Source organism: Erythrolamprus reginae, unplaced genomic scaffold, assembly GCF_031021105.1.
Source record: "Erythrolamprus reginae isolate rEryReg1 unplaced genomic scaffold, rEryReg1.hap1 H_32, whole genome shotgun sequence".
NCBI lineage: Eukaryota > Metazoa > Chordata > Lepidosauria > Squamata > Dipsadidae > Erythrolamprus > Erythrolamprus reginae.
Window position 1 is genome coordinate 54,752 of NW_027248487.1, and position 27,625 is coordinate 82,376.

General features: G+C 41.2%; 1 protein-coding gene across 1 annotated transcript in view; it reads left to right on the forward strand.

Annotated features, from left to right (window-relative positions):
* Window positions 1-27,625, forward strand: part of LOC139155602 (uncharacterized) — a 109,421-nt gene that overhangs the window by 37,230 nt on the left and 44,566 nt on the right. Inside the window, exons 6-7 of the mRNA XM_070730801.1 lie at window positions 16,529-16,699; window positions 17,130-17,300. Coding sequence (XP_070586902.1) covers window positions 16,529-16,699; window positions 17,130-17,300 — 342 coding nt within the window. The remainder of the gene's footprint in view (window positions 1-16,528; window positions 16,700-17,129; window positions 17,301-27,625) is intronic.

Sequence of the window (27,625 nt, forward strand, 5' to 3'; positions counted from 1 at the left end):
CCCCATCCCGCTGCCAGTCCACCCGGAACATTCAAAATAAGAAAAACTTTGCCCGCAATAGTTTTTGAGTACGGCTGGGTCCAGGGAAGGTTTCTTGAGGAGGGGGCACACGAGTACCTCCTTGTAGGGAGTTGGGAAGACCCCCCTCAGAGAAGCATTGACAATATTACCTCTGTTTAATTATAATCTGAGTTTCCCCCCCCTGAGACTTGAACTAGGGGAAAATTAATTGTGTGATTAAGATAGTAAAATAGTAAGGTGTTAACTGATTAATTATATACACAGTGATTATAGTGAACATAATATATGTCCTGAACAAATTTTAATTTATATACCATATAATATAATAATATATATTAAGTTAGCCATATTAAGAAAAAATAATTTTGAAGTAAATCATTTATTGTTATTAACTATTACTGATTATTGATATATTTACTGATATTTACTGATTTATTTACTATATATTTAATGACTAATTAAGATAGATATATATAGATATAGAATTAGAAATTTTAAAGTTGGTATTCATTATAAATTTATTTATTAATTATTGACTGATATATGATAAGTTTAGAACTGTTATAAGTCTGAAAAACCTGACAAGTCAGATTGATTGATCTCCCAAAACAAACTATTTCCTTCCATAATTAGTCAAAACCACTGATTATATCATTCATAGACTAATTTCAAGATAAATATAGGAAAATTTTAAGAACTTCTAGACAGAAAGTTAAGTCTTTAACTTTTCTAAATACCAGAAGAAATCTACACCTGGAACCCCTCCTATAGTTAATACAAAATCCAATACAGAAATGGCGACAGTGGAAAAACATCTCTTTGATCAATACAAGCATCATTAAACTTAATCCAGAAATGTATGGTACAGAGCCAGGAATCTGCATCAACAACGCAAGAAACAATAAAACAGAACCAAGAAGAAACAAATAAGAACTTTGAAAAAATGTCAGACAAAATTGAAGGTTTAGAGAACCGAATGGAGAATATACAATTAATTATAATTAATCATGAACAAAGAATTCAAAAATTAGAGACAGACACAAGAAAAATAGAATATAAAAGAGGAGAAGCAGAGGGAAGACTAAGAGCTGCCAATAAAGAGCTGGAGGCCTCGATTGCAATACTAGAGATGGAGAAATCGGCACAATTGCTCCGCTTCCAAAATATTCCGGAGAATGCAGATGAAGATTTATTTAATAAAATAGCAGAACTAATAAGTGAAAACACACAAATTGAAATTGAGGAGGTGAAAAATCATATTGATGAGACATACAGGATCCAGACAAACTATGCTAAAAACCACAGACTACCGAGAGAAGTACATGTACGATTTACAAAAAAACCCCATAAGAGATGAAATATATAAAACAACAAGAAATGAGAAAATAATCTACCAAGAAAAAGAAATAACTGTCCTCAAACAGATACCCAAAAGGATAAGGGAAAAAAGGAGAGACTATCATTATCTAACGGTGAAACTTATGAGAAGGGAAATACCATTTCGATGGTTAATCCCAGAAAGACTTTTAATAATTTGGAACGGGAGGAAAATTAAAATCGACTCATTTGAAAAAACTGATTATTTTATTAAACAACACCTAGAAAAAGAAGGAGACAACAATCCAGACACAGAACATCAAACTCGGGAAGAAGAAATAGAGGAAAAGAGGATGGAGAGAGAACAGGAAAAGGGGGAAACGCAAAAGGAGGAAAGAATTATAACAAGAGCGGTGGCAAAGCGACAGTAGAGGAGGGGGTGGGGGGACGGACAGGGAGGAGGAAGAAAAATATGGCAAAAACACTTAATTTATTTTCAGTAAATATCAACGGATTGAACTCACCCATTAAAAAAAGCCAGACAATGACCAAACTAGTAAAACAAAATATAGATATATTATGCCCACAAGAAGTCCATATAAGAAATCAGGACCATAGATTGTTAGAAAATAAAAAATTAGGTAAATTATTTACAGCATTAACAGATTCTAAAAGAAGGGGCATAATGGTATATATTAGGGAAAAACTCCAACCTGAAAAAATCTACGCAGATAAAGAGGGAAGAATACTAAGTGTAAAGATTAGAATAGGAACCAAAGAAATAGTCATAATAGTAATTTATGCTACAAATTCAAATCAGAAAGAATTTTATAAAATTTAGAAGAACATGTAAGACAGATAGAAAGGGAAAATATATGTATTATTGGAGATTACAATGCGGTATATGATATCCAAAAAGATTACAAAACAATTTTTAAAAAATCTAAGGAAAGGAAAACCCTACCAGTTGAATTTCTTGAGATGATGAGAGAATATAGACTTTCAGATATATGGAGGGAGAGACACGAGCAAGATTTAGCATACACCTTTTACCACCTCAGAAATCCTGATGAAGGATAGACATGATTTGGGCAGACAAAGAAATTGGGAAACTCATTCAAGGCATTGAAATAGGTCCAAACTTATGGGTGGACCATAATCCAATATCAATAAAAATAAAAGAACCAAGGAAAGAACACCACAGATGGTCCATAAACCAAGTATTGATAAAAGAACAAAATTATATTAATTACATTAAACAAGAACTTATATATATATTTTTAAGGACAATTGGAACAATGACACTACAATTCAGAATATCTGGGATACCACGAAAGCATATATAAGAGGGCAAACAATAGCATACTGAGCTAAAACCAAAAAAATCTAAAGATAAAAAATTGAATGAATATAAAAATAGATTAAAACATTTAGAAATAGAAATGCAAAAAGATCTTCAAAATGAGAAATTAAGAGAAGAAAGGGATAAAATAAAGCACAATATTAATTTACTAATATAAGATGAAATTGCTGTTAAACGTAAGATAGCTAAACAACAGGAATTCAAAAACGTAAATAAAACAGGTAGATGGCTTGCATACAAATTAAAAAAAGAAGAACGATATATACAAAGCTTAGAAGATGAAAATGGAGATAACCAATATACAATGGAAAAGAAAAAGAATATTGCAGTTAAATATTATACTGAATTATACCAAAAAGAAGAGACAAAAGAAGAACAACTAAATATGTACAGTCATGCCTCGTCTTATGAACCTAATTGGTTCCAGGGGGAGGTGCGTAAGATGAAAGGTTCGTAAGATGAAACATTGTTTCCCATAGGAAACAATGTAAAGTCAATTAATCCATGCAACAACAAAAAGAAAACCCCGCAAAAAACCGCTGCTGCCCGGCTGTCAGCTTTTAAAACAGCCCGGGGGCTTCTCAGCGACCTCCCGAACGCCGAACGCCAAACCCGAACTTCCGGGTTCGGCGTTGGGAGGCTGCTGGGAAGCCCCCCGGCTGTTTTAAAAGCTGACAGCCGGGCTGGGGGGCTTCCCAGCAGCCTCCCGAACCCGGGTGTTCGGCAAAATTTCAGGGTTCGGGATGCTCCGGGCCGCATTCGCCTTCCTCCGCCACCACAAGCATCCAGCTCTTCCTCCTCTTCTCGCTTCTATACAAAATGACAGCCGAGCGGCGGCCCGGAGGCTGGGAGGGAGGAGAAATATGGAAAGAGGAGGGAGGCAGCGTCAATGCTTTCCTTTCGGAGGAGCTAATTGGCCAAAGATGTTCCCAGCCCAGCGGCGCTTTTACATTGATCCCTTTCTCTGGCCACTTAGCTCCTCCTCCGAAAGGAAAACGTGGAGGCTGCCTCCCTCCTCCTCCCATATTCTGCCCCCCTCCCAGCCTCCGGGCTGCCGCTCAGCTGTCATTTTGTAGAGAAGCGAGAAGCAAAGGAGGAGCTGGATGCTGGTGGTGGCGGAGGAAGGCGAATATGGCCCCGAGGCTGGGAGGGAGGTGGCTCCTCCTCCGCTTCTTGCTTCTCTACAAAATGACAGCCGAGCGGCGGCCCGGAGGCTGGGAGGGGGGCGGAATATGGGAGGAGGAGAGAGGCACCCTCCACGCTTTTCTTTTGGAGGAGGAGCTAAGTGGCCAGACAAAGGTATCAATGTAAAAGCACCGCTGGGCTGGGAACATCTTTGGCCAATTAACTACTCCGAAAGGAAAGCATGGACGCTGCCTCCCTCCTCTCCCCGTATTCCACCTCCCTCCCAGCCTCTGGGCCGCATTCACCTTCCTCTGCCACCACCAGCATCCAGCTCCTCCTCCGCTTCTCGCTTCTCTACAAAATGACAGCCGAGCGGCGGCCCGGAGGCTGGGAGGGGGGTGGAATACGGGAAGAGGAGGGAGGCAGCGTCCATGCTTTCCTTTCGGAGGAGTTAATTGGCCAAAGATGTTCCCAGCCCAGCGGCGCTTTTACATTGATCCCTTTCTCTGGCCAATTAACTCCTCCACCGAAAGAAAAGCATGGACGCTGCCTCCCTCCTCCTCCCGTATTCCGCCTCCCTCCCAGCCTCCAGGCCGCATTCGCCTTCCTCCGCCACCACCAGCATCCAGCTTCTCCTCCTCTTCTCGCTTCTCTACAAAATGACAGCCGGGCGGCGGCGCGGAGGCTGGGGGCAGCGGGGGTGCGTGGAAGAGGTCCGTGGGAGAACTGGGGGGAGCCACAGCCACCGCCCCATGGAAGGGACCTGGCTGGGAAGCTCCCGAAGGTGATCTTTGCGGGGGGCTCCAGGAGAGCAAGCAACAGGTGCCGCCTCCATCCTCCGTGCCGCCGCCCAGCTGTCATCTTGGAAAGAAGCGAGAAGAGGAGGAGCTGGATGCCGCTGGCGGTGGAGGAAGGCGAATGTGGCTGGGGGAAAGGCAGGCGGTCCACCGCTTCACCTGCCTCCCAGCCAAAAGGCAAAGCCGTGCAGCTCCACAGCCGCCAAAAACTGCCTCCTGCCTGCCCCCGCTCTTCTGCCGACCACAGGCGATGGGTGAGATGGGGGGCAGGGTTAAGCCTCCTTCGGCAGCTGTGAAGCTGCATGGCTTTGCCTTTTGGCTGGGAGGGCAGGCGAAGCGCCGGACCTCCTGCCTTTCCCCCAGCCAAAAACCCAAATGTCTCCACCGCAGGAGGCACCCCCGCCCCTTGCCCCTGCCCCTTGCCCAGCGGGAGGCAAAGCACTGGGGTGGGAGTTGTCAGGACACCCCCCACCCCAGTGCTTCGTTTCCCATCGGGCAAAAGCGATCGGGAGGCTACAGGTGAGGGGCGGGGAGGATCGGGAGGCTAAGTCTCCTGCAGCGGGTGGTGTGGTGGGGACCTTTGGGTTTGTGGCTGAGGGGGAAGGGGTGGGGGGTGTCAGGCGGGACCTCCTGCCTCCCCCCAGCCAAAAACTCAAAGCGGCCTCCCGAACCCGAACTTTCGCTGAGAAGCTCTGCCGCCCGGCTGTCACCTTTTGAAACAGCCGGGGGGCTTCTCGGCGGCTTCCTGAATGCCGAACCCGGAAGTTCAGGTTTGGCGTTCGGGTTCAGGAGGACGCTGGGAAGCCCCCTGGCTGTTTCAAAAGGTGACAGCCAGGCGGCAGGGCTGTTCAGTGGTGGCGGCAGCGGGTTCGTAAGAAGGAAAAAGTTCGTAAGAAGAGGCAAAAATTTCTGAACCCCGGGTTCGTATCTCGGGTTGTTCGTAAGACGAGGGGTTCGTATCATGAGGTACCACTGTACTTAGGAAATGTAAAATTAGAACAGATATCAGAAGTAGATAGAACAATACTAAACAAGAAAATAATGTTAATAGAATTGGAAAAAACAATAGTGAAACAAAAAAACAAAAAAACACCAGGCCCAGATGGGATACCAGGGGAATTCTATAAAGAACTAAAAGAAATAATAGGGGAAATATTATTAATTATATTTAATGAAGTGCTAGAACAGGGAATAATACCGACAACATGGACACAGGCGTTAGTAAGTCTAATACCCAAGGTTATCTCAAAAAAACAAAACAATCAAAATTACAGACCAATATCATTCCTTAACGTAGATGAATGAAACCAATTATGAATAAATGGATAAATGATGATCAAAATGGATTTCTGCCAGGAAGATATATAAGAAACAATATAAGAACGATATTGGATGTGTTAGAATTCTATGAGATACACTCTGAAAGACAACTAGCCCTTATGTTCTTAGACGCCCAGAAAGCATTTGATAATTTGAGATGGGAATTCATATTGGAATTAATACAAAAAATGAAATTTGGCCCCAAAATTATCCGAATGATACAAACAATATACAATACCCAATCTGCAAAAATTATAATTAATGGTGAACTAACAATCATTCCAAATTTGGAAAGGGGTACGCCAAGGTTGTCTGCTATCTCCACTCTTATATATATTAGCAATTGAAACAATGCTAAACCAAATAAGAACAAATTCAAAGATTACAGGTTTGAAGGCCAGAAAACAAGAATTCAAAGTACAGGCCTACGCGGACGATTTAGTATTTATAATAGATGACCCAATAGAAGCAGGTGAGCATCTAATGAGAGAAATAAAACAATATGGCGAGGTGGCAGGTCTAAAAATTAATAAACAAAAAACTAAAATCATAACCAAAAACATGAAACCAGAACAAGACCAAGAATTAGAGAGAAATTTAGGAATTCAAACTGTAAAGAAAGTAAAGTATTTAGGCATAACACTAACCAAAAGATGTAGCACAATCAAAAAAGACAATTATGATACATTAATTAAAAACCCAAAGAACAATTAATCAGATGGAATAAATTACACATCTCACTTACAGGGAGAATTTCCACAATCAAAATGACGATTCTACCAAAATTTCTTTATTTATTTCAAACCATCCCGGTAAAATTAAATAAAAATTTCTTTACAAAATTGAATAGCACAATCTCTAAATTCATTGGGAAGGGAAAAAACCGAGAGTAAGATTTAAATATTTACAAGATAAAGTCAAACAAGGTGGATTCAGACTTCCAGATTTTGAAAGCTATTATCAAACATCAACATTACTTTGGATAAAAGATTGGATAGATATCAAAAATCAAAGTCTATTTGCTTTAGAAGGACATGACATTTTACAAGGGTGGTGTGGATTCCTTTGGAATGAAAAAACCAAAGTCCCAACATATTTTAAAAATCATACAATTAGAGACTCCTTAATGGCAACATGGAAAAAGATTAAAAGAGAACACTATGTTAAAATTCCAAGATGGTATTCCAGTATGGATGCCCTTACACATCCAAATATTTTCCGAATTCAAAAACTGGTGAATTATAATCATATATTAGATGAGAAAGGAAATATTAAAACAAGACAACAATTAGAAAAACAAAATATTATTATTGATTGGTGGCCATACACACAAATTCAGGTAAGGTGGCATAAAGACAAAAAGAATAATGGAATCCAGGAAAAGGATAGTGTATTAGATAAATTGATATTAGGTCAGGAATTTTTTTTTATAACCAGGCTATATAACTTTTTAATTGAGTACAAAATGGAAATGGAAATAGTTAAAGGAAACATGATTAGTTGGGCCAAAAATGTAGGACATAACATATATTTAGAACAATGGGAATTAATGTGGAAAAATGTTAAAATAACAAAATCGGTTCCATATAAAGAAAATATCCAAAAAATGTTCTACAGATGGCATTTAGCACCAGCCAGACTAGCCAAAATATATCCAAATTTGAAACCAAATTGTTGGAGGTGTAACAATAAAAATGGGACCTTTTTTCATTTATGGTGGACATGTCCCCAAATAAAAAAGACATGGAAAAAACTCCAAGGATGGATTTTTGATATTACCACAATTAAACTGAGATTAAAACCAGAGACCTTTCTTCTAGGCATAATAAATCAAAAACTCAAAAAAGACTATTATTATCTGATACAAGATATGATTACTGCAATAAGAATTACAATAGAACAAAATTGGGGGGGGGGGAAACACCATCAGAAAAATGACAATCTCCTGGACCCAGCTCCATGTCACCTCTCTACTGGCTGAAACCAGCCAAGAGGGACATGGATCCAGCAAATAGGTGGTGGAACTCACAGCTCCAATGGCCTTGTCCACTTCATCAGGTGTCATCAGATTAAATCCCTCCCAGACAGATGGACAAGTACGGGCCCCAGTCATCTCGACTGACTCGTTGTCAGTCGACTCTGTTATCCAAATGGAGTTGAGGTCCGCCCGGATCCGAGCTACTTTATTAGCGATAAATGTGTTAAAATCCTCGGCACTACTCTGCAAGGGCTCCCCAAGTCCCCCCTAGTTAGAAAGGGAGTGGGTCACCGTAAACAGAGTGGCTGGGTGAGATTCCGCTGATGCAATCAAGGCATCTTGCCGCCTTCAGCACCATTTTGTAAGTCTTAATATAAGCTCTTACAAGTGTTTGCTCAGATTTGGACTTATCTTCCTCCATTGCTTCTCTAGACGTCTCTTCTGGCGTTTCAACTCCTGGAGCTCCTTGTTGAACCATGGAGCTCTATGGGGTCTAGCGCCATGGAGAGGTTGCAATGGCGCAATCCGGTCAAGAGCCTCCACCTCAGTCTTGTTCCAGGCTTCAGCAAGAGACTCTGCCGAACTGTGAACGAGTGCATCTGGAATAACCCCAAGTTCCCTCTAAAAGCCCTCTGGGTCCATCAGGTGTCTGGGGCGGAACTGCCTAATCGGTTCCGTCTTCCTGCGGGGAAGGATTGGAGCCACGAAGTCAAGCCGTAATAGAAAATGGTCTGACCATGACAAAGGCAACACTTCTAAGCCCCTTAGTCTCAGACCATTGCTCAATTGCTCAGAGAGGAATACTATGCCAGGTGCGTGCCGCCCCTCGTGAGTCGGACCTGCTACTATTTGAGTCAGGTCCATTGTTGTCATGGTGACCATGAATTCCTGCAATAGCCCAGAGGTTTCGCTGAGCGATGGTAGGTTAAAGTCCCCCAAGACAATAAATCTGGGGAACCCCACTGCCAGACCGGCTACCTCCTCGAGCAGCACAGGCAGGGTTGTTGACACGCAGCTGGGAGGCAGGTATGTGAGCAACAAGCCCACCTGAATCCCTAAGTCCAACTTCACCAGGAGGGACTCACAACCCGCAATCTCTGGAGCAATGAGTCTACACAGGCAAAGGGTCTCCCTGGCTATAATAGCCACTCCTCCCCCCCCCTTCCCTGGGGTCAAGGCTGATGCCATACCTGAAACCCGGCTGGAGAAATTTCAGAGAGAGGAACAAATCCTGGATGATGAGAGTTTTATTTACCACTGACCTGGCATTGAGTAGCAGCAGCTTGAGCCCCGAGCCAGAATTACACTCATCACCAGCACCCTGGGTTGAGCTCAAGGAATTGGAACAAGGGATCGTTATTAAGCAGCAATCCCTTCTTCCCCTGGAACGGCTAGCTCCATGGCTCCTGCCATATCTGCCTCTCCCCAGCAGCACCGGAATATTCTGACCCTCTGCCATCCCAGAGATAGGTGCCCCCTCCCCCCCTGTCTCTCTCGTGTCAGGTGGGCCAAATGTGTCATTCATACCATTCCTATTTACCTCATCCATACCATAATCCCACCCACCCACCCATCCCAGCCATACCAACCATTCATTCCATACATATTACTACACCCGCCCCACTTATCCATCAATTAAAAATCCCCCAATAATTTAATTAAAATATAAAATTATAAATATAGAATTAAAAATACAGATTAATACTAATTAATTAATACTAATAAATACCAATTACTCCAAAATTAGTACTAATAATAAATAGCAAGGATATAGATAAAACCAGTTAAATTAATTTACACTAAAAACTTACACTAAAAACAATTAATTAAAAAATACAATACATTAGATTAATTCGAGTCAGTCCTTTACAAGTTTCCTGAGTCACAGTTCTTCCACAAAGTGTACAGTAAGATTCTTCCGAAGGCAATAAAGGGAAAGGACTGTCTTTTTCAAAAATAGTAGTCTGGGGCGGGAAAGGGGGGTATCTCCTTTGTCTCCAGTCTTCTAAGTAAGTTCTCACCCCCATTGTTGTAACTTCGGTCTCCTCCTGGCTCAGCTGGCTCCATACAAGGAACGTGGTCCTTATTGGTCAGTTCTTGGTTTCCACAGTTTGCTTTTGAATGACGGCCCCTCTCACAAGTTGACATCTCTGGCTTCCTGGTACACCGGCCACTGTCCTTGCCAACTCCTCTCTCGATGGTCGGTCCTGGCCCCTCTGACCCGCAGATCTTCTTCTGGCAGGTCTTCCAGCACTGGCTGCTCTCATTACCAGTGCCCCAGATCTGCCTGCTTTCACCAGCCAACTCCTGTGGGCTCCCAGTCACCCAGCCGCCTTTGATCTTATCAGCTCAGCTTTCACCTGCTTTGTTTCCGCTTGGCTCCGTATACAAACACGCATGCTTGCCTCACTTTCACTCCACCCAGCTTCCACTTGCTCAGCTGCCAGTCACCTCAGCTCACGAATTGTGACCAGAAACTGATCGGCAACCAATGCAGACTGCAGAGTGTTGGTGTGACATGGGCATACGTGGAGAAGCCCATGATTGCTCTCGCAGCTGCATTCTGCACAATCTGAAGTTTCCGAACACTCTTCAAAGGTAGCCCCATGTAGAGGACATTACAGTAGTCGAACCTCGAGGTGATAAGGGTATGAGTGACTGTGAGTAGTGACTCCCAGTCCAGGTAGGGACACACCTGGTGCAACAGGTGAACCTGGGCAAACGCCCACCCCTCACCACAGCTGAAAGATGGTTCTCTAATGTTAGCTGTGGATCGAGGAGGATGCCCAAGTTGCGGACCCTCTCTGAGGGGGTCAGTAATTCCTCCCCCCCAGGGTGATGAACGGACAAATAGAATTGACATTGGGAGGCAAAACCCACAGCCACTCCGTCTTATTAGGGTTGAGTTTGAGTCTGTTGACACCCATCCAGACCCTTACAACCTCCAGGCACTGGCACATCACTTCAACTGCTTCACTGACTGGACATGGGGTGGAGATGTGATGATACCTCACCCCATGCCCGTGGATGATCTCGCCCAGCGGTTTCATGTAGATATTAAATAGCAGGGGCGAGAGGACCGACCCCTGAGGGAGAAACCTAGACCCCCCACTAACACTGACTGCGTCTGACCGGAGAGGTAGGCGGAGAACCACTGAAGGACAGTGCCTCCCACTCCCGCAATAAGCTCCTCGTGGTGGCCGAATTCTCAGTGGATGCAACCTTGAGCGCACCATGGTTTTCTTCTCGTGCCCTGGCAACATCATTGTCCGCCTGCCACCTCCTGTGGCTTCTCACATGGCAGGCAGATGTAAAATCTAAATGGCGTCAAGCTTCTGTACCCTTTTAGGAAATAAAATTGTTTGCCAAATCCTTGGACTCTGTCCTCACAGAGGACAAAGATAAGAAAAAGGTGCTGCCTAAGACAACCAAACGCCAAGGCAGACGATTTTTTCTGTGCTATAGGAGGCAGCCCTTTCGGACTGAACCTTCCTCAGCCACGCCCCCAGTCCCCAGGTCATACACGCAAGGGGCCTATGGCCAGAATTCCTAAGAGGAGATAGATCTGATTTCACTGATCGCAACTGACAATTTCAGCAGCCCAAGCAGGGCTTTTTGCAAGAACAAATAACTTGCCTCTTGACATTCCCATTGGAGGCCGTCTAATTCATTTCACAGCCTCCTGAGAATACACCTCTGCCGACGATTGGGCCTTGTCCACCATCTCCCAGGGTCTACGTATTGAATTTATTGGTCCTCCTCCTCGCAGATTCATCATCTGCCCCGTAATAACCAATTGGCAGAAACAAGCCCTGTTACAGCAAGAGGTTCATTACCTTCTTTACATAGATGCCATCAACAGGGTGCCAACCTCTCAGGAGGGCTAGGGGTTCTACCCCATCATCTTCACTGTCCTCAAGACCTCCGGTGTGATCCTGCGTGAAAGCCGAAAACCACAGGACTCCAGAGGTTCAACTGACCATAAGTGATTGATCCCTACTGCCCTTAGAACCCCAATCAGCACCAGCACAACCCAGGACCACCAGCCCCAGCAAATCAACCCCAGCGATCTGCCCGTGCACCATCACCCTGATCCAGCCCAGCCTGTCCGATCCCCTGCTATCTGAAGAGAGGGTGGAGTTGCAATCTTCTATAAAAAATCACTCAACCTAAAGGAAATCCAAGTTAAACAAGATCTTTACCTTCCAGAAACTATCATATGTTAACTAACCTCAGTCACCACACTCCACTTCCTCCTATGTTACAGAGTCCGTGACTATGACATCTCACATGCGAACAGCTAACCACACTACTAATGTGGGCAACCTCCTACCAACATCCTCTTATATTTCTTGGTGATTTAAACCTACCACATATTAACTGATCCCTAAATGAATGCACAACTGAACCCATCCACTCAACCCTCTACAAGGCTATCACTAATTTAGGACTAGTGCAACTAGTTACAGACAATATCAGACTCAACAACTGCCTAGACCTCATATTCTGCAAGAGTTTACACTCAATTTATGGACCCAAAGTAAGAGAACCCTTTTCCAACAGCGACCACAGCACAATCGACTTTTGCCTCAATGTACTCAAATAAACAACCCCAAGAACAAGACAACCAATTTCAACTTTTAAAAAGCCAACTATGAAAACATAGAATATTATCTCTCATCTCTTGACTGGACCACAATATTTTCCGGCTGTATCACTGTAGATGACTATTACAATACATTTTTGCTCGAGATCCAAAAAGTCATAAAATTATATGTACAGTACCTCTAATATTCACCAAAACCAAGAAAAATAAATTACCAATAAAAATAAGAAAGCTACAATCCCCCCCCCCCAAAAAAAATAATAACTCTGGCATAAAAATAATATAGGCCATGTTGCAAACTTTAAAAACTGCTATAAAAATTTATGTCATCAAATAAAGACTACCAATTATATACCAATTATTATATACCAATTATTAATATACCAATTATTTCATTAATCAAGAAGAAAACCTCCTACGTACAAAATCAATTCATGCCTTCTATAACTTTGTAAACAATAAACTCAAAGACTCTAGATCCATCCCATCCCTTTAACACCTCTTTAACCTCTTTAACACTTTCTTCAGCATTTCCTAGTCACAACTCAACTAACTTCAATGATCTAACACAAATTGAATGTACAGAGGGAAATGTTAAAAAATAATTACACAACCTAAAACCTTCCCTTTCTATCAGACCAGACGGACTATGCGCATACCTCTTAAAAAAGCTCTCCTCAACCCTGGCTGAACCCCTAAGCATAATTTTCAAAATATTTTCTACAACTAGTTCTACCTAAACTCTGGTCTCTAGCCACAGTGATCCCTATCTTCAAAAAAGGTGATCCAAGCAATGTTGAAAACTACAGACCAATCTCCCTGACTTGTGTCACTTGCAAAGTCATGGAATCCATCATAAAGCAATCCATTACACTTCATCTTGAAACTAATAACCTACTTTCCAACAAACAATTCAGTTTTAGAAAAAAAATATCCTGCAATCTGCAAATATTACACTGTAAAAATATATGGACTACGCAACTTGACCAGGGTAGATCAATAGATGCAATTTATATAGACTTTTGCAAAGCCTTTGACTCAGTAGTTCATGACAAACATCTTCTGAAACTAAAATCCTATGGCATCCCTGCATGATTGGATTTCAGCGTTCATGTCCAACAGACAACAAGTGGTCAAAATAGGTAATGCCATATCTAATCCTGCTCCAGTTAACAGTGGTGTCTCATAAGGAAGTGTTTTAGGACCTACTCTCTTTATACTCTACATAAATGATCTCTGTGACAATATGACAAGCAATTATGTTCTCTTTGCTGATGATGTTAAACTATTTAATATCACTGACAATACTTCCACCCTTCAAAAGGACTCTGACCATGTAGCTGAATGGTCTAGCAACTGGCAACTTCAAATCTCTACCAACAAATGCTCCATCCTACACATTAGTAAAAATAATCAAATACTAAATACATACTTGGTAAAACTGAACTAACAGAGGACCCTCACTCAGTCAAAGACCTTGGAGTACTCATTTACAATGACCTAAGTCCTAGAGCCCACTGTAACAACATTGCCAAAAAAGCATTAAGAATTATAAACCTAATCTTACATAGCTTCTTCTCTATAAACACTGATTTATTAACCAGAGCATACAAAACATTTGTCAGACCTATTCTAGAATATTGCTCACCTGTGTGGAATCCGCACTGCTTATCAGATATTAATACAATCGAAGGAGTCCAGAAATACTTCATAAGAAGAGTCCTTCACTCCTCCTCACGTAACAAATTCCCCTACCCCTCCAGACTTCAAATACTAAATCTAGAAAATTTACAACTACATCGTCTCCAAACTGATTTAACTGTTGTTCATAAAATCATACATCATAATGTACTCCCTGTCAGTGACTACTTCACCTTTAACAAAAACAACAACACAAGACCACGTAATAGATACAAACTGAAGGTAAATTGCTCCGAACTTGACTGCAGAAAATACGATTTCAGCAATAGAGTGGTCACCGCCTGGAACTCATTACCTGACTCTGTTGATGCTTCTCCCAACCCCAAAATCTTCAACCTTACATTATCTACAATCGACCTGTCCCCTTTTCTAAGAAGTCTGTAAGGGGTGTGCATAAGTGCACTTATGTGCCTAATTTCCCTGTCCTATTGTCTTATTATCCTTTCTATTACAACGTTCTACTTATGTTATGTTATGTTAATATGTACTATAATACTATTTTTGTTTGATCTAAATAAATAAATAAATAAATAAATAAAATGGCATCTCATATTGAACTTGCAACAATTGAACCTGTATGTCCATTATTGGTGCTTCAAAATGCATTCCTTACAGACTATCCTGGCTTTGATTCATCCACGAGAATGGATGACATCAATCGACCTGAAGGAGTCCTATCTACATGTCCCCATACATCCGGACCACAGGTGGTTTCTCAGAGTTTGCCTGGAAGGATGCCACTTCCAGTACAGGGCAATGCCCTTCAGGCTTTCATCAGCCCAAAGGACGTTCACCAAACTGCTTGATGTATTAACAGTGCACTTGCGCATCACTTATTACGCCTCATGGCATACCTGGATGACATCGTCATTCTGTCCAGGAGCCCCCAGCAGCCACGAGCGGACCTCGAGACCACGGTGAACTCTGAGCAGGCACAAGCAGACCTCGAGACCACGGTGAACTGCATGGCTTTTCGGTGAACCACCTTAAAAGCCACATGACCGCCACGATGATCCTGCCCCACTTGGGCATACCTAGACTCATCCACTTGTACAGTGTACCTGTTCCCTGACTGTCAGGAGAAAAGCAAGCAGTTGGTGCTCTCCCTCCAGCATCACAAGAGAGTCTCCCTGGGCTTTCTGTCTCAACTCTTGGGGACATTTGTCTCATGTATAGACATTATCTTTATTTGTGTCTTTCCGCCCTTCATCCATGGGTTCAAGAGTTTCCACACAGACTCAGTTGCTGGCTTAGAGCGTGCATTATAGATGCCTATAACACGGGCTGTCACCCAGTACCATCTGGAATTACTGCCCATTCCACACGCAGTGCGCCTGCTATGGCAGCATGGACTGCCCAATTGTCAGTGGAGGACACTTGCAGAGCCGCAACATGGGCATCCCCGTCCATGTTTATTTGGCATTCCCACATTGACTCCTTTGCCTCAGTGGAGGCATCCTTTGGGAGGCAGATATTACAGAGGGCGTGTATTTCTCCGTCACCCCTGGTCCACCCTTCCCGCCCGGTGAACTAAAACTTGGCTATATCCCACAATGGATTCTGCATAGCAGTGTATTGGAGAAGGACCGTTGTACCTACTTGAAGGGTCTTCTCGATGCACTGTGAAGAGAGTCCAAAGCTCCCGGCAGTGGACCCAGGGGTTCTGTTTGGTTTGTGGTCACTTTGGCTTTCCAGTTGAGTTATGGTAAATAAAGTATTGTTCTTTTACACCATTCCTTCATTTTTCTGACTGGCCTATTCGGGCACGTAGAGGGCGAGACTTAACAAATATTTAAATTTAAACTCAATTCCTACCAATCAGGCTAGACTGTTACCCACATTGGATTCTCCTCGCAGTGCATCGAGAAGACCGTTCAGTTAAGTACAACGATCCTCCTCTGCAAGCTTGGTGGAGAGATCATGACAGAATCCTGCAGCAGGAATCTTGTAGAAGTACTCAGGAAAAATCAGAGATTGAGAATGTTAAATTTCTCCATTAATAACACACATGACAAAAAAATGGAACTACTGTGTGATGGGCTCAGTCATACAGAATGTAAAATAGAAACAATATGGTAAGTGATTTTTCCATCCTTTCAATTTGATCTCTGCAACCGTCTTTTGATGTTTAACATTGTGGAAATATATCCAGTGAAAAGCAGCTCAAGTATAATTACATCCTGTTCAGTTAAGTACAACGGTCCTTCTCTGCAAGCTTGATATATCCACTGAAAAGCAGCTCAAGCATAACTATGTCCCCCTCAGTTGCTATAAAAAAAGATATATACATTTTTCTACAGACTTTCTGGAGAGATCCTGATCAAATCCTGCAGCAGGCATCTTGCTAAAGTACTCAGGAAGAATCAGAGATTGAGAGAATTAACGCTGTACCTCAAGAACCCAGATGACAAAATAATGGAAGTGCTGTGTGATGGGCTCAAACAGCCAGAATGTACAATAGAGACACTAAAGTAAGTGGCAGTTATTTTTCCATTCAGCCTGTTTTGCAGAACCATCCTTTGGCAATTAATACTCTGCAAATGTATTCAGGGAGAGGATTTGCCACGGTCAACGAGTCTACGGAGTCTACGGAGAGGGGCGGCATACAAATCTAATAAATAATAATAATAATAATAATAATAATAATAATAATAATAATAATAATAATTTCCTTTAGTGCCTATAAAACATGTTCCATAGTTTTGTCCATGGATACTCTCAGTCATCCAGGTTATGGTTGTCCCAAAAGTGCTTCCCCCTCCCCACCCAAAATGTAACTGGACTTTGTTTTTTCCCTTGAATACATTTCGCTGTCATACATTCCTTTAATTCCTATGAGAATAAAATGCATGCCTATATTTTTCAACAGAAAATTGTTATTTTCCCTCCATTTTTGCACAGCCTTACTGAAGGGATCATCACCAAATCTGGCAGTAGGCATCTTGCAGAAGTAATCAGGAAAAAACAGAGATTGAAATTGTTATATTTGTACCTCAACAAGGAAGATAACGAAGCAGTGGAATTGCTGTGTGAGGGCCTCAAACATCCAGAGTGTACTGTAAAGACACTAGAGTAAGTGATGTTTTTCCCCTTTCAGTTTGATCTGCACAACTGTTCTTGGCCATTAATATTCTGGGAATATATCCAGGGGAGGCAGGTCAGTTGCCATTCAGAAAAAAATTCACTAAATTCTCACTGTGTTGAATCAGAGGCTGGAGGCCGATGAAGAGAATAACAGCTCTTTATTTAATAGTCAGGAACATTTAAAGTGACCAGCTCGCAGGCAGGTAGCAACTTAAGAAACAAGTGGCCAAAACCGCACCTTATATACATTGTTACTAGCACAGGGATTGGTGACAATGTTTCAAGACTTCGCGCTGGAGCTTCCTATTGGTTGAGCCCGGAGGCTCTTTATTGGTCGCCCTGCTCCACTCAGCGATCACCTTTATTCTAGTGACTTGCAAACATAACACCCCTTCCCCCATAGGTCGAAATGACTGTCAGTCATTTAGGTAGGTTACATAATCCTGTAACCTGATTGGTGGCTTGGTTGCTCGCCCAGACCTGCGCAGTTCAGTTTGTTGGGAGTTGTCCTCCTGGTCGGCTGGCTCCTGTGCAGCTCCGTCCAGGTAAAGGTTGCCTTGGCCTATGGATGTCGATGCAGCCATACCAACGCCAGCTGCCAGGGTTCCCGGACAGCTGTCACTGGATGCTTGAGGATGTTGCAGTGAGTAGAACGGTTGTTCTTGCTGGTTTCTTATGGTGTGATCTGTGGGGAGAATGTCATTGTTATTTGGGGGTAATTCTCTGGAATGTTGTTTTCTTATTTGGTCGACGTGTCTTCGCCAAATCCTCCCGTTGTGAAGGAGGATTGTATAGGATTTGGGACCGGTTCTATGTTCTATGGTCCCCTCCCTCCAGTGGAGGTTGGAGTCAAAGTCTTTGGCATATACTGGGTCGCCCGCTTTAAAAGTCCTTTTAAACCTGTTGGTTTGTCTCTTTCTTTGGTGTATTCCGGGTGAAGTCTGTCCAGCTGGGAACGGAGTTTTCTTCCCATGAGGAGCTCCGCTGGACTTTTCTTGGTGCTGGCTGAAGGGGTAATGTGTTGGGCCATCAGGAACTCGTCCAGCTGCTGTTGCCAGTCTCCGGGTGTCGATCGGTGAAGGGCTTCTTTAGTGAAGCTCACCATGCGTTCAGCCCAGCCATTAGTAGCTGTGAAATGGGGTGATGTTAATGCATGGCGGATCCCACGTTCGGCTAGGAAAACTTCCATTTGCCTGGATGTCAGTTGTGGGCCGTTGTCGGAGACCAGGACTTCAGGTAGTCCATGTGTTGCGAAAATTTTGTGGAGTGCCTTTATTGTAGCTGCCATTGTAGTTGAGGTCATTAGAACAACCTCCAACCATTTTAAGTAGGCGTCCACTATGATTAGGAACGATTGGCCCGCTAATGGGCCTGCAAAGTCTATATGAATGCGAGACCACGGTCCTTTTGGTGTTTCCCACTCTGTTGGCTTTTGAATAAAATGCAATGGGAGCATCGGTGCCGTCTGGAAATGTATGACTGAGAACAGCTCCTATATCGAAGGGGGAGGCGTCGCATCTTAAGGTTACAGGCATGGTAATATTATACTGTACAAGAACACTGTCTGATGATAGTAATTTTTTAATTGCTTGGAAGGCATTGTGTTCGGTGGGTCCCCATGTCCAGACTGCGCCTTGTTTAAGTAGACGATGGAGAGGCTCCGCTGCCATGGCTTTCTGTTTGAGAAATATGGAATAAAAGTTTAGTAAGCCCAAAAATGATTGTAATTCAGCCTTGTTTGTCGGGATGGGCATTTTTTATTGCTAGTACTTTCTCTTCTGTTGGATGGATGCCTTCCTTGTCTATAGAGAACCCTAGAAATTCAACACTGGGGACTGCCCACGAGCATTTATCTGGTTTTATGCGGAGACCCGTTTCCTGGAATTTTGTTAGTACTTGTTGGATTCTTTCCCATAATTGGGAAGCTGATGTTGCAGAGATCAGCATGTCATCGGAATATGACACCACCCCGGGGATTTTATTTAATAGGTGCTCCATTAGGCTTTGGAAGATGTCTGGGGCGATTGCAACTCCGAATTGTAATTGGGTGCATTTAAACGCCCCCCGGTGCGTTACTATTGTTTGAATTTTTGCTGTTTCCTCTGAGACAGGTAATTGCTGGCATGCCTGGGCTAAATCGATTTTGGCAAAAATAGAGCCATTTCCTAATGCAGTGTTTTTCAACCAGTGTGCCGTGGCACACTAGTGTGCCGTGAGACATGGTCAGGTGTGCCGCGAAGCTCAGAGACAGAAAGAAAGAGAGAGAGAAAGAAATTGAGAGAGAAAGAAAGAGAGAGAGAAAAAGAAAACAAGAGAGAGAGAAAGAAAGAGAGAGAGAGAAAGAAAGAAAGCAAGAGAGAAAGAGAACAAGAGAGAGAAAGGAAGCAAGAGAGAGAGAGAGGGATGGTGGGAGAGAGAAAGACATAGAGGGAGATAGGGAGGGAGGGAGAAAGAGAGCAAAAAAGAGAGGAAGGAAGAGAGAAAGAAAGAGGGATGGAGAGAGAGAGAAAAAAGGAGAGAAAGAGGGAGGGAGAGAGAAATAGAGCAAAAGGGAGGAAGAGAGAGAGAAATTTTTTGTCCAAACTTTTTTTAGCCGCCCCCCCTCCCCACTCAATGTGCCCCAGGGTTTTGTAAATGTAAAAAATGTGCCATGGCTCAAAAAAGGTTGAAAATCACTGTCCTAATGTATGCAATAGATGTTGCACCACTGGAATTGGGTAGGCATTGTGCTGCAAAGCTCTGTTAATCGTTGCTTTGTAGTCAACACATATTCAGACTGAGCCGTCTGGTTTTAAAGGAAGGACAATTGGGGTCTCCCATTTAGCGTGATCAATCGGTAATAGGATTCCTTGGGCAATTAATTTGTCTAGTTGTTGGTCAACTTTTGGAAGCAGCGGTAAGGGTACCCTCTGGGGTTTGAGATGAATTGGGGCTACTGTGGGGTCAAGGTTAAATGAGATTGGGGTGCCCCTGTATGTGCCCAGTCCTGGTTCAAATACATCAGCAAATTCCCTCATTATATCCATCGGGGGTAAATTTGAGTTGGCAATGGAGTGAATTCCAATAATGCCCATACCAAGCGGCTGGAACCAATCTAATCCCAACAAAGTATGTTTAGGCCCATCTACAACAATTAGTGGCAACATTCCCTTAAACCCCTCACAACATACAGGTAGATTGATAGACTCCAACACAGGAATTGCATTTCCCTGAAAATCTGAAAGTCCGGAAGTCCAAGGAATTAATTGTTCCTTTTTGATGTGTGGCAAGTATAGGTGAAATTTATGCCACGGCATTATGGAATGACGGGATCCCCTATCAATTTCCATTTTGCAGGGTCGATTGTTAATCAAAAGTGATGTAAAAAGTTTCCCCTGCGTTGGTGAAGAGTTATAGTTAATGGGGAATGGGGAATTACCTTTGTGGAATCCTGGGCGGAAACCGGTGGTCTGTTTGAAGTTCCCGCAGTTATAGGGAGCGTTGAAATTTCTGGACGCATTTGGTTGGCGCTGCCAGGGTTGGGCAAAATCCCCTGGTGAAGGTGCTCGGCAAACCTTGGCGATGTGCCCCTTTCTATGGCAATGACGGCAGAGAGCATTCTTTTTTTTTTTTACAATATTTTTATTAATTTTCTTAAAATAACACACAGACTTACAAACATTCAACATAAAATGTAGGGATGTATCATCCCCGCTTTTCTCAAAAGTGTAAATGCAGATACAGAAAAAGGAATACATGATTAAATGCGTAATTCAATGCTACTAATACAAAAAATATCTAATAAGGAAAAAGTGATATTATAAAAAAGAAAAGTAGTTATAACTAATATAAAATCAAACAGTCTTATCGATTCTATTCTATGTATATAAACTAAATCTAATATTAATCTAAATAAAAAAAAGAAGAATTTAAACCAAAATATCTATACTAATTATTAATCTTCTATTATTTTTTTTTCTTGTCTATCCATTCATAAACATTGTTCCATGTTTCATAAAATTTCATTTCTTCTTGATCATTCAAGCGTCTTGTCATCATATCCATCTCCGCGCAGTCTAATATTTTTGTAATAACTCCCTCTTCTTTGGGGATATTTTCCCCTTTCCAATTTTGCGCATAAATAATCCTTGCCGCTGTAAAAATATGTATGATTAAATACAAGATTTCTTTTTTGTAATTTTGGTTAGTAATGCCTAATAAACAGAACTCCGGGGTAAATTCTATTTTTTGCTTTGTAATCTCTTTTGTCATTTTCTCTATCATTTTCCAATACATTTTAGCTTTATTACATGTCCACCATTGGTGGTAGTAGGATCCTATTTCTTTCTTACATTTCCAACACAAAGGTGATGACTTAGGGAACATTTTTGCTATTCTACTTGGTGGGAGATGCCATCTATAGAACATTTTAATTTGATTCTCTTTCAGAGAAACTGATTTTGTCATCCTCCAATTGCACATCCAAACTTTCTCCCATGTGTCTAAATCTATTTCTTTGCCTATATTTCTGCACCACTGTATCATACTATCTTTTAGTGTTAATTCAATATTCTTGTGAGCGATCAAATATTTATATATTTTCCCAATTACCCTGTTTTGATTTTTAGTAATTAAATCACTTAGCAAATTTTTACTTTTATTAAATATATAAAGTATACTGTCTTTCTGGTATCTAGATCTAATCTGTGCATAGTGCCACCAATCAATTTGTGTCCCTTCATCTTGTAATTTAATTCTAGTTTTTAATTTCATTTGATTATCTAACAAGTCTTTATATCTTATTTTTCTTGTGTCCTTGATGGAATTTGGATGTATTATTGCGTCCAATGGGGCAACCCAATCCGGAATTGTTAAAAAGTGGTTTTTCTTTATATCTTTCCATACATCAAATAAATATTTTCTCAATGTATGTCTTTTAAAATAAGAATGGTTTTTGTCTTTATCGTACCAAACAAAGGCATGCCACCAAGCATAAGATCATGTCCTTCTAATTTTAATATTCTGGCATCCTCTAGAGTTATCCAATTTTTAATCCAAGTTAAGGTGGCTGCCTGGTAATATAATTTCCAATTTGGGAGGGCAAACCCCCCCCTCTCTTTTATATCTTCTAACATATTTATCTTAATTCTTGCCTTTTTTCCTTGCCATAAAATTTTTTTAACCACATTTGTTAGATTTTTGAAAAAGTTTGCCCCTGGATTTATTGGGATCACTTGAAATAAAAATAATACCTTAGGTAAGATATTCATCTTAATTGTGGCAATTCTTCCCAGAAAGGATATTTTTAAGTTATTCCATATTTCTAAATCCTTTTTAATTTCATTAATTAATTTTGTATAATTGTCATTCTTTAATGTTATTGTTTTAGCTGTTAGCCATATTCCCAGATACCTTACTTTTTTAACGGTTTGTATTCCAGTAATACATTCTAAATTACTTTCTTGCACTTTATTCATGTTTTTGGTTATGAATTTTGTTTTATTTTTATTTATTTTCAAACCTGCTACCTTACCATATTGTTCTATTGTCTGGATTAATCTTGGTTCTGTGACTATCGGATCTTCCATTATAAAGGTCAGATCATCTGCAAAAGCCTGGACTTTATATATCTCTTTTCCAACTGTTAAGCCTTTTATCTTTGAATCTGCTCTTATTTTTATTAATAGTGTTTCTAAAGTCATAATGAACAGGAGGGGTGAAATAGGACATCCTTGCCGAACTCCTTTATTTATTTTAAACACTTCCAGTTGCTCATTATTTAATATAATTTTTGTTGTTTGTTCTGAATAAAAAGCGTCTATTAAATTAACAAATTTAGGGCCAAATCTCATTCTATTTAGTTGCATCTTTATAAATGTCCAATTCACGTTATCAAAAGCTTTTTGGGCATCTAAGAACATTAATGATAATGTTTTATCTGGATGTTGCTCATAATATTCTAATACAGTGATCCCTCGAGTTTCGCGATCTCGCCTATTGCGAAACGCTATATCGCGAGTTTTCAACCCGGAAGTAAACTCCACCATCTGCGCATGCGTGCCCTTCCACGCATGCGTAGATGGTGGAGTTTCCCCGCCGGGCAGAGGCTTCCCTGGGTCTTCCCCCTCTTGCCCCGGTAAGGCGTGAGCAACGGCATGGGCGGGCGGGCGGCACGCGCGCGCGCGGGGAAACCCCGGGGCCGCTTCCCAGCTGGGAAGCAGCCCCAGCAACAGTGTGGGCGGGCGGGCAGCACGCGTGCGTGCGGGGAAACCCCGGGGCCGCTTCCCAGCTGGGAAGCAGCCCCAGCAACGGCGTGGGCGGGCGGGCAGCACGCGCGCGCGCGGGGAAACCCCGGGACCGCTTCCCAGCTGGGAAGCAGCCCCAGCAACAGCGTGGGCGGGCGGGCGGCACGGGCGCGGGGAAACCCCGGGGCCGCTTCCCAGCTGGGAAGCAGCCCCAGCAACAGCGTGGGCGGGCGGGCAGCACGCGCGTGCACGGGCCCAGCAACGGCGTGGGTGGGCGAAGGGCGCGTGGTGCGCGCGCGGACAAGCGGCAGCAGCGAGGCGGCGGGGAAACCCAATCTTCGGCTCCTCGCTGCTGCGGTGGAAGTAAAAACACCATCTGCGCATGCACAGATGGTGTTTTTACTTCCGCACCGCTACTTCGTGAAAAATCGATCATCGCGAGGGGTCCTGGAACGGAACCCTCGCGATGATCGAGGGATCACTGTACATTAATAATTGTTCTAAGATTATTTTTAATTTGTCTACCTGGGAGGAAACCATTTTGGTCTGAGTGAATTTTACTATTTATTACCGTTTTCAACCTGTCTGCATATATTGCAATAAATATTTTATAATCTACATTTAATAATGATATTGGTCTATAATTTTTAATTTTTTCCTTTGCTGTATCTGGTTTGTGAATTAAAGTTGTCAAAGATTCAGACCATGATTTGGGAATTTTACCGTCTAGCCTACATTCATTAAAAATTTGCAGCATATTATTTCTTAATGTTTCATTTTCTATTTTATACCACTCTGCTGGGATAGCATCTGGCCCTGTGGCTTTGTTGTTTTTTGGCTTCTTAATAGTTATAAGGAGTTCTTCCATTGTTATAGGACTCTCCATCTTCTCCTGTTGTTCTTCTGTTATTTGTGGTAACTCTGAACTCTCTAAGTATTTAAATACTACATCTTCCTCAATATTATCATCTTTGTACAATTCTTTTAAAAAAATTTGTACTATGTTTGCTTTTCCCTCTGTGTCATATTTTATTGTTCCATCTTTGTCTTCTAAATATTTAATTAATTTAGATTGTCTCTGTTTTCTCAGTTTATATGCTAACCATCTACCTGGTTTATTAGCATGTTCAAAGTATTGCTGCTTAGCTCTTTTTATTTTTTCCAATATCTGGTTTTGTTCTTCCAGTCTAATTTTATGTTTAATTAAATTTATTTTTTTTTCCAAATCCTTATTTTTCATATTTTGTTGTGATATAAATTCTAATTGTTTTAATTCATTCATTCATTGTTCATATTTTCTTTTCTTTGTTATATTTTGCTGTATAAGATATTGTTAATCCTCTTATGTATGCTTTAGTTGCATCCCATAAATTTTGGGGAGTAGTATCTGTATTTTTATTAATTTCGAAAAATATTTTTAATTCCTTTTCGATCCATTCTTTATATTCTTTCTCTTTCAAAATATTTCTATTCATTTGCCAGTTGTATTGCTTTTTACTATTTCTCATGTAAACTATAACTGGGTTATGGTCCGCCCAAGTATTAACATCTATTTCCACCTCTTGTATATACTCTGCTGTTGTTTTAGGAGCCCACACCATATCTATTCTAGTCCAAATTTTGTGGGGGTTTGAGTAAAAAGTATATTGCCTTCTATGGGGATGTCTTTCCCTCCAGATATCATTCAGTAACAGTTCTGCTTTCATTTTTTGAAAAGTGGAGGGTAGTAAATTCTTTTTTTTCTTTTTACTATTTTTCTTCTCCCCCGAGTGGTCTAATTGGCTATTTGTTATGGCATTAAAATCTCCAATAATTAACATATTTTCCAAATTTAACTCTATAATTTTTTGGTGTAGTTTTTCATAAAATGCAATTTGATCATCATTTGGGGCATATATAGAAACAATAGCAAGAGGTCTAGGTTCTATATTAACCTGGACAATCAAAATTCTACCTTCGTTGTCACTGAATAATTGTTTGGAATTTATAGAACTCTCAACATACATTGCTACTCCTCTTTTCCTTTGATCTGCTAATGCAGCATACATATTTCCAATTTTATTATTTAGCAATAAGTTCCGATTACTTTTTTTTATATGTACTTCTTGAAGTATAACAATTTGAGCCTTTTGGTTCTTAATTTTGGAAAAAAATTGTTTTCTTTTTTTTGGTTCATTTAGTCCATTGACATTTACAGAGAAAATTTTTAAGTCTCTCAATGTGGTCATTTATTGTACTTCTTGGTTTCCCGCTGAGGTTGCTTTCTTCTGGCCCCATGGTCCTGCTCCTCCACTTGTGCAGATGCCCCCATGGCTTCCGCCTGCATTGCTTCCAGTTCTCTTGTTAACTGTTCCATTTCGCTTATTCCACTATTTTCATAAAAGTCTCTTGCTTGGTCCAGATTTTCCAACTTATATCTTGTTGATTTCCATGTCAATGATAGTCCTTGTGGAATAAGCCAGCGAAAAGTTATGTTCTCTTTGATCAAGAGTTTGGTCAAAAAATGGTAGTCTCTTCTAGTCTCTTGAACACGTCTTGGAATTTGTTTTAATATTTTTATGTCTTTACCTTTATGTTGTAATTGACCAGTTCTTGACCAGTGCAATATGTCATCTCTCAAAGTTTTTCTTACAAATTTAATGTGAATCTCTTGTGGAAGGTTGAAACGGCGTATGTAGCTGTTCGAAGTTCTGAAAGCTTCATCGATTTCTTTTATTATTTCAAGTGGGTCCATCTTGAGGATTTTCCCAATAATGTCGGCCATAATGGCCTTTAAATCTTCATCCTTTTCTTCTATTATATTTTGAAATCGTAGCCCATATGACGCACGTTGCATTTCCAGATGTGTGATTGATTCATCATATCTTCTGTAGCGTGAATCCGCTCTGTCCTCAAGGTGATCAATTCTTTTCTCCATTTTCTCCGCCTTTTCCTCAGCTACTTTCATTCGATCTTCACTGTCTTTCAAGGCTTGTTTGATCTCCTTCATCTGGTCTTTCATCTCTCCTGTGTCTACTTTCATATCAGCCATCTCTGCTTTTATTTCGTCTCTCTGCTGGGTTGCATCGCGTTGAGATTGGAGCATAAAGTTATTTAATGCAGTTAGTGTCTCTGGGATTGAGGCCAGCGAAGGTTCTTGTGGTTTCTCTCTGTCCTTCTCCTTGGTAAACATAGTTGCTGATAAGACCGGCTGTGCGGGGGATGGATGAGGCGAGCTTTGGGGGGACGATGCAACAGATGTCTGCTTCTTAATTGTTTTAGTGTAGGTAGAAGTACTTGACATTTTAAAATTTAAAATTAATATTATTTTATATTAGCAGTGTGTAGAAAATTGTTATAAATTCCAAACCTACCCAATTAATTACCCTAGGCTAACCACAGTAAAAATTCAAATACAGACTAAAATTTAAAATATAATTCAAATACAAATACAATTAGAATTCAGTGTTCAGGATATAACTCGTTAGTTCTTATTACTCTAAGTCCAAAATTATATCAAGAAAGAAGAGATTGGTTTGGCACAGCAGGGGAAGAAAAAAGGAAGGAAAGACCCAAGGAGAAGGAAGAGGAAAGGAAAAAAAGAAAAAAAGAAAAGGAGATTAAAAAGAAGAGGGGAATCTAGAAGAAAAGAAAGAATATTATTCAATTAAGGAGGAGCAGGAGACCAAGGATTTTTAACAATGCATAAACAAAACCAAGATTATTATAATGTAATATGGGTTTAAAATTCAAAACTTAAAATTGTAAGAAGGAAGAAGCAAAAAACCAATTATTAATATTCCAGTCGTGATAGAATAGTTTTGTTGATTGAAGATCTAATCTGTTTTAGAAAACACTTTAGTGTAGGTTAAAAGAAGGTCCCGTTGATTTAGAAAATAGAAACAGTAAAGTTTAAACTTCTCAAGATTTATAAAATTTATAAAATCTCAGTTTTCCAAACGATTGCAATTTAATTATCCAATGTTGAAATGAAGTCGATCCGTCTCTCGCAGCTTAAGGGAAATTGTCAGACCTCTCCGCTGCGAATCCGACAAAACCGCCGTTAATCCAAACAAAATGATCCAACGAAGTAATCCAAATAGGGTCAAT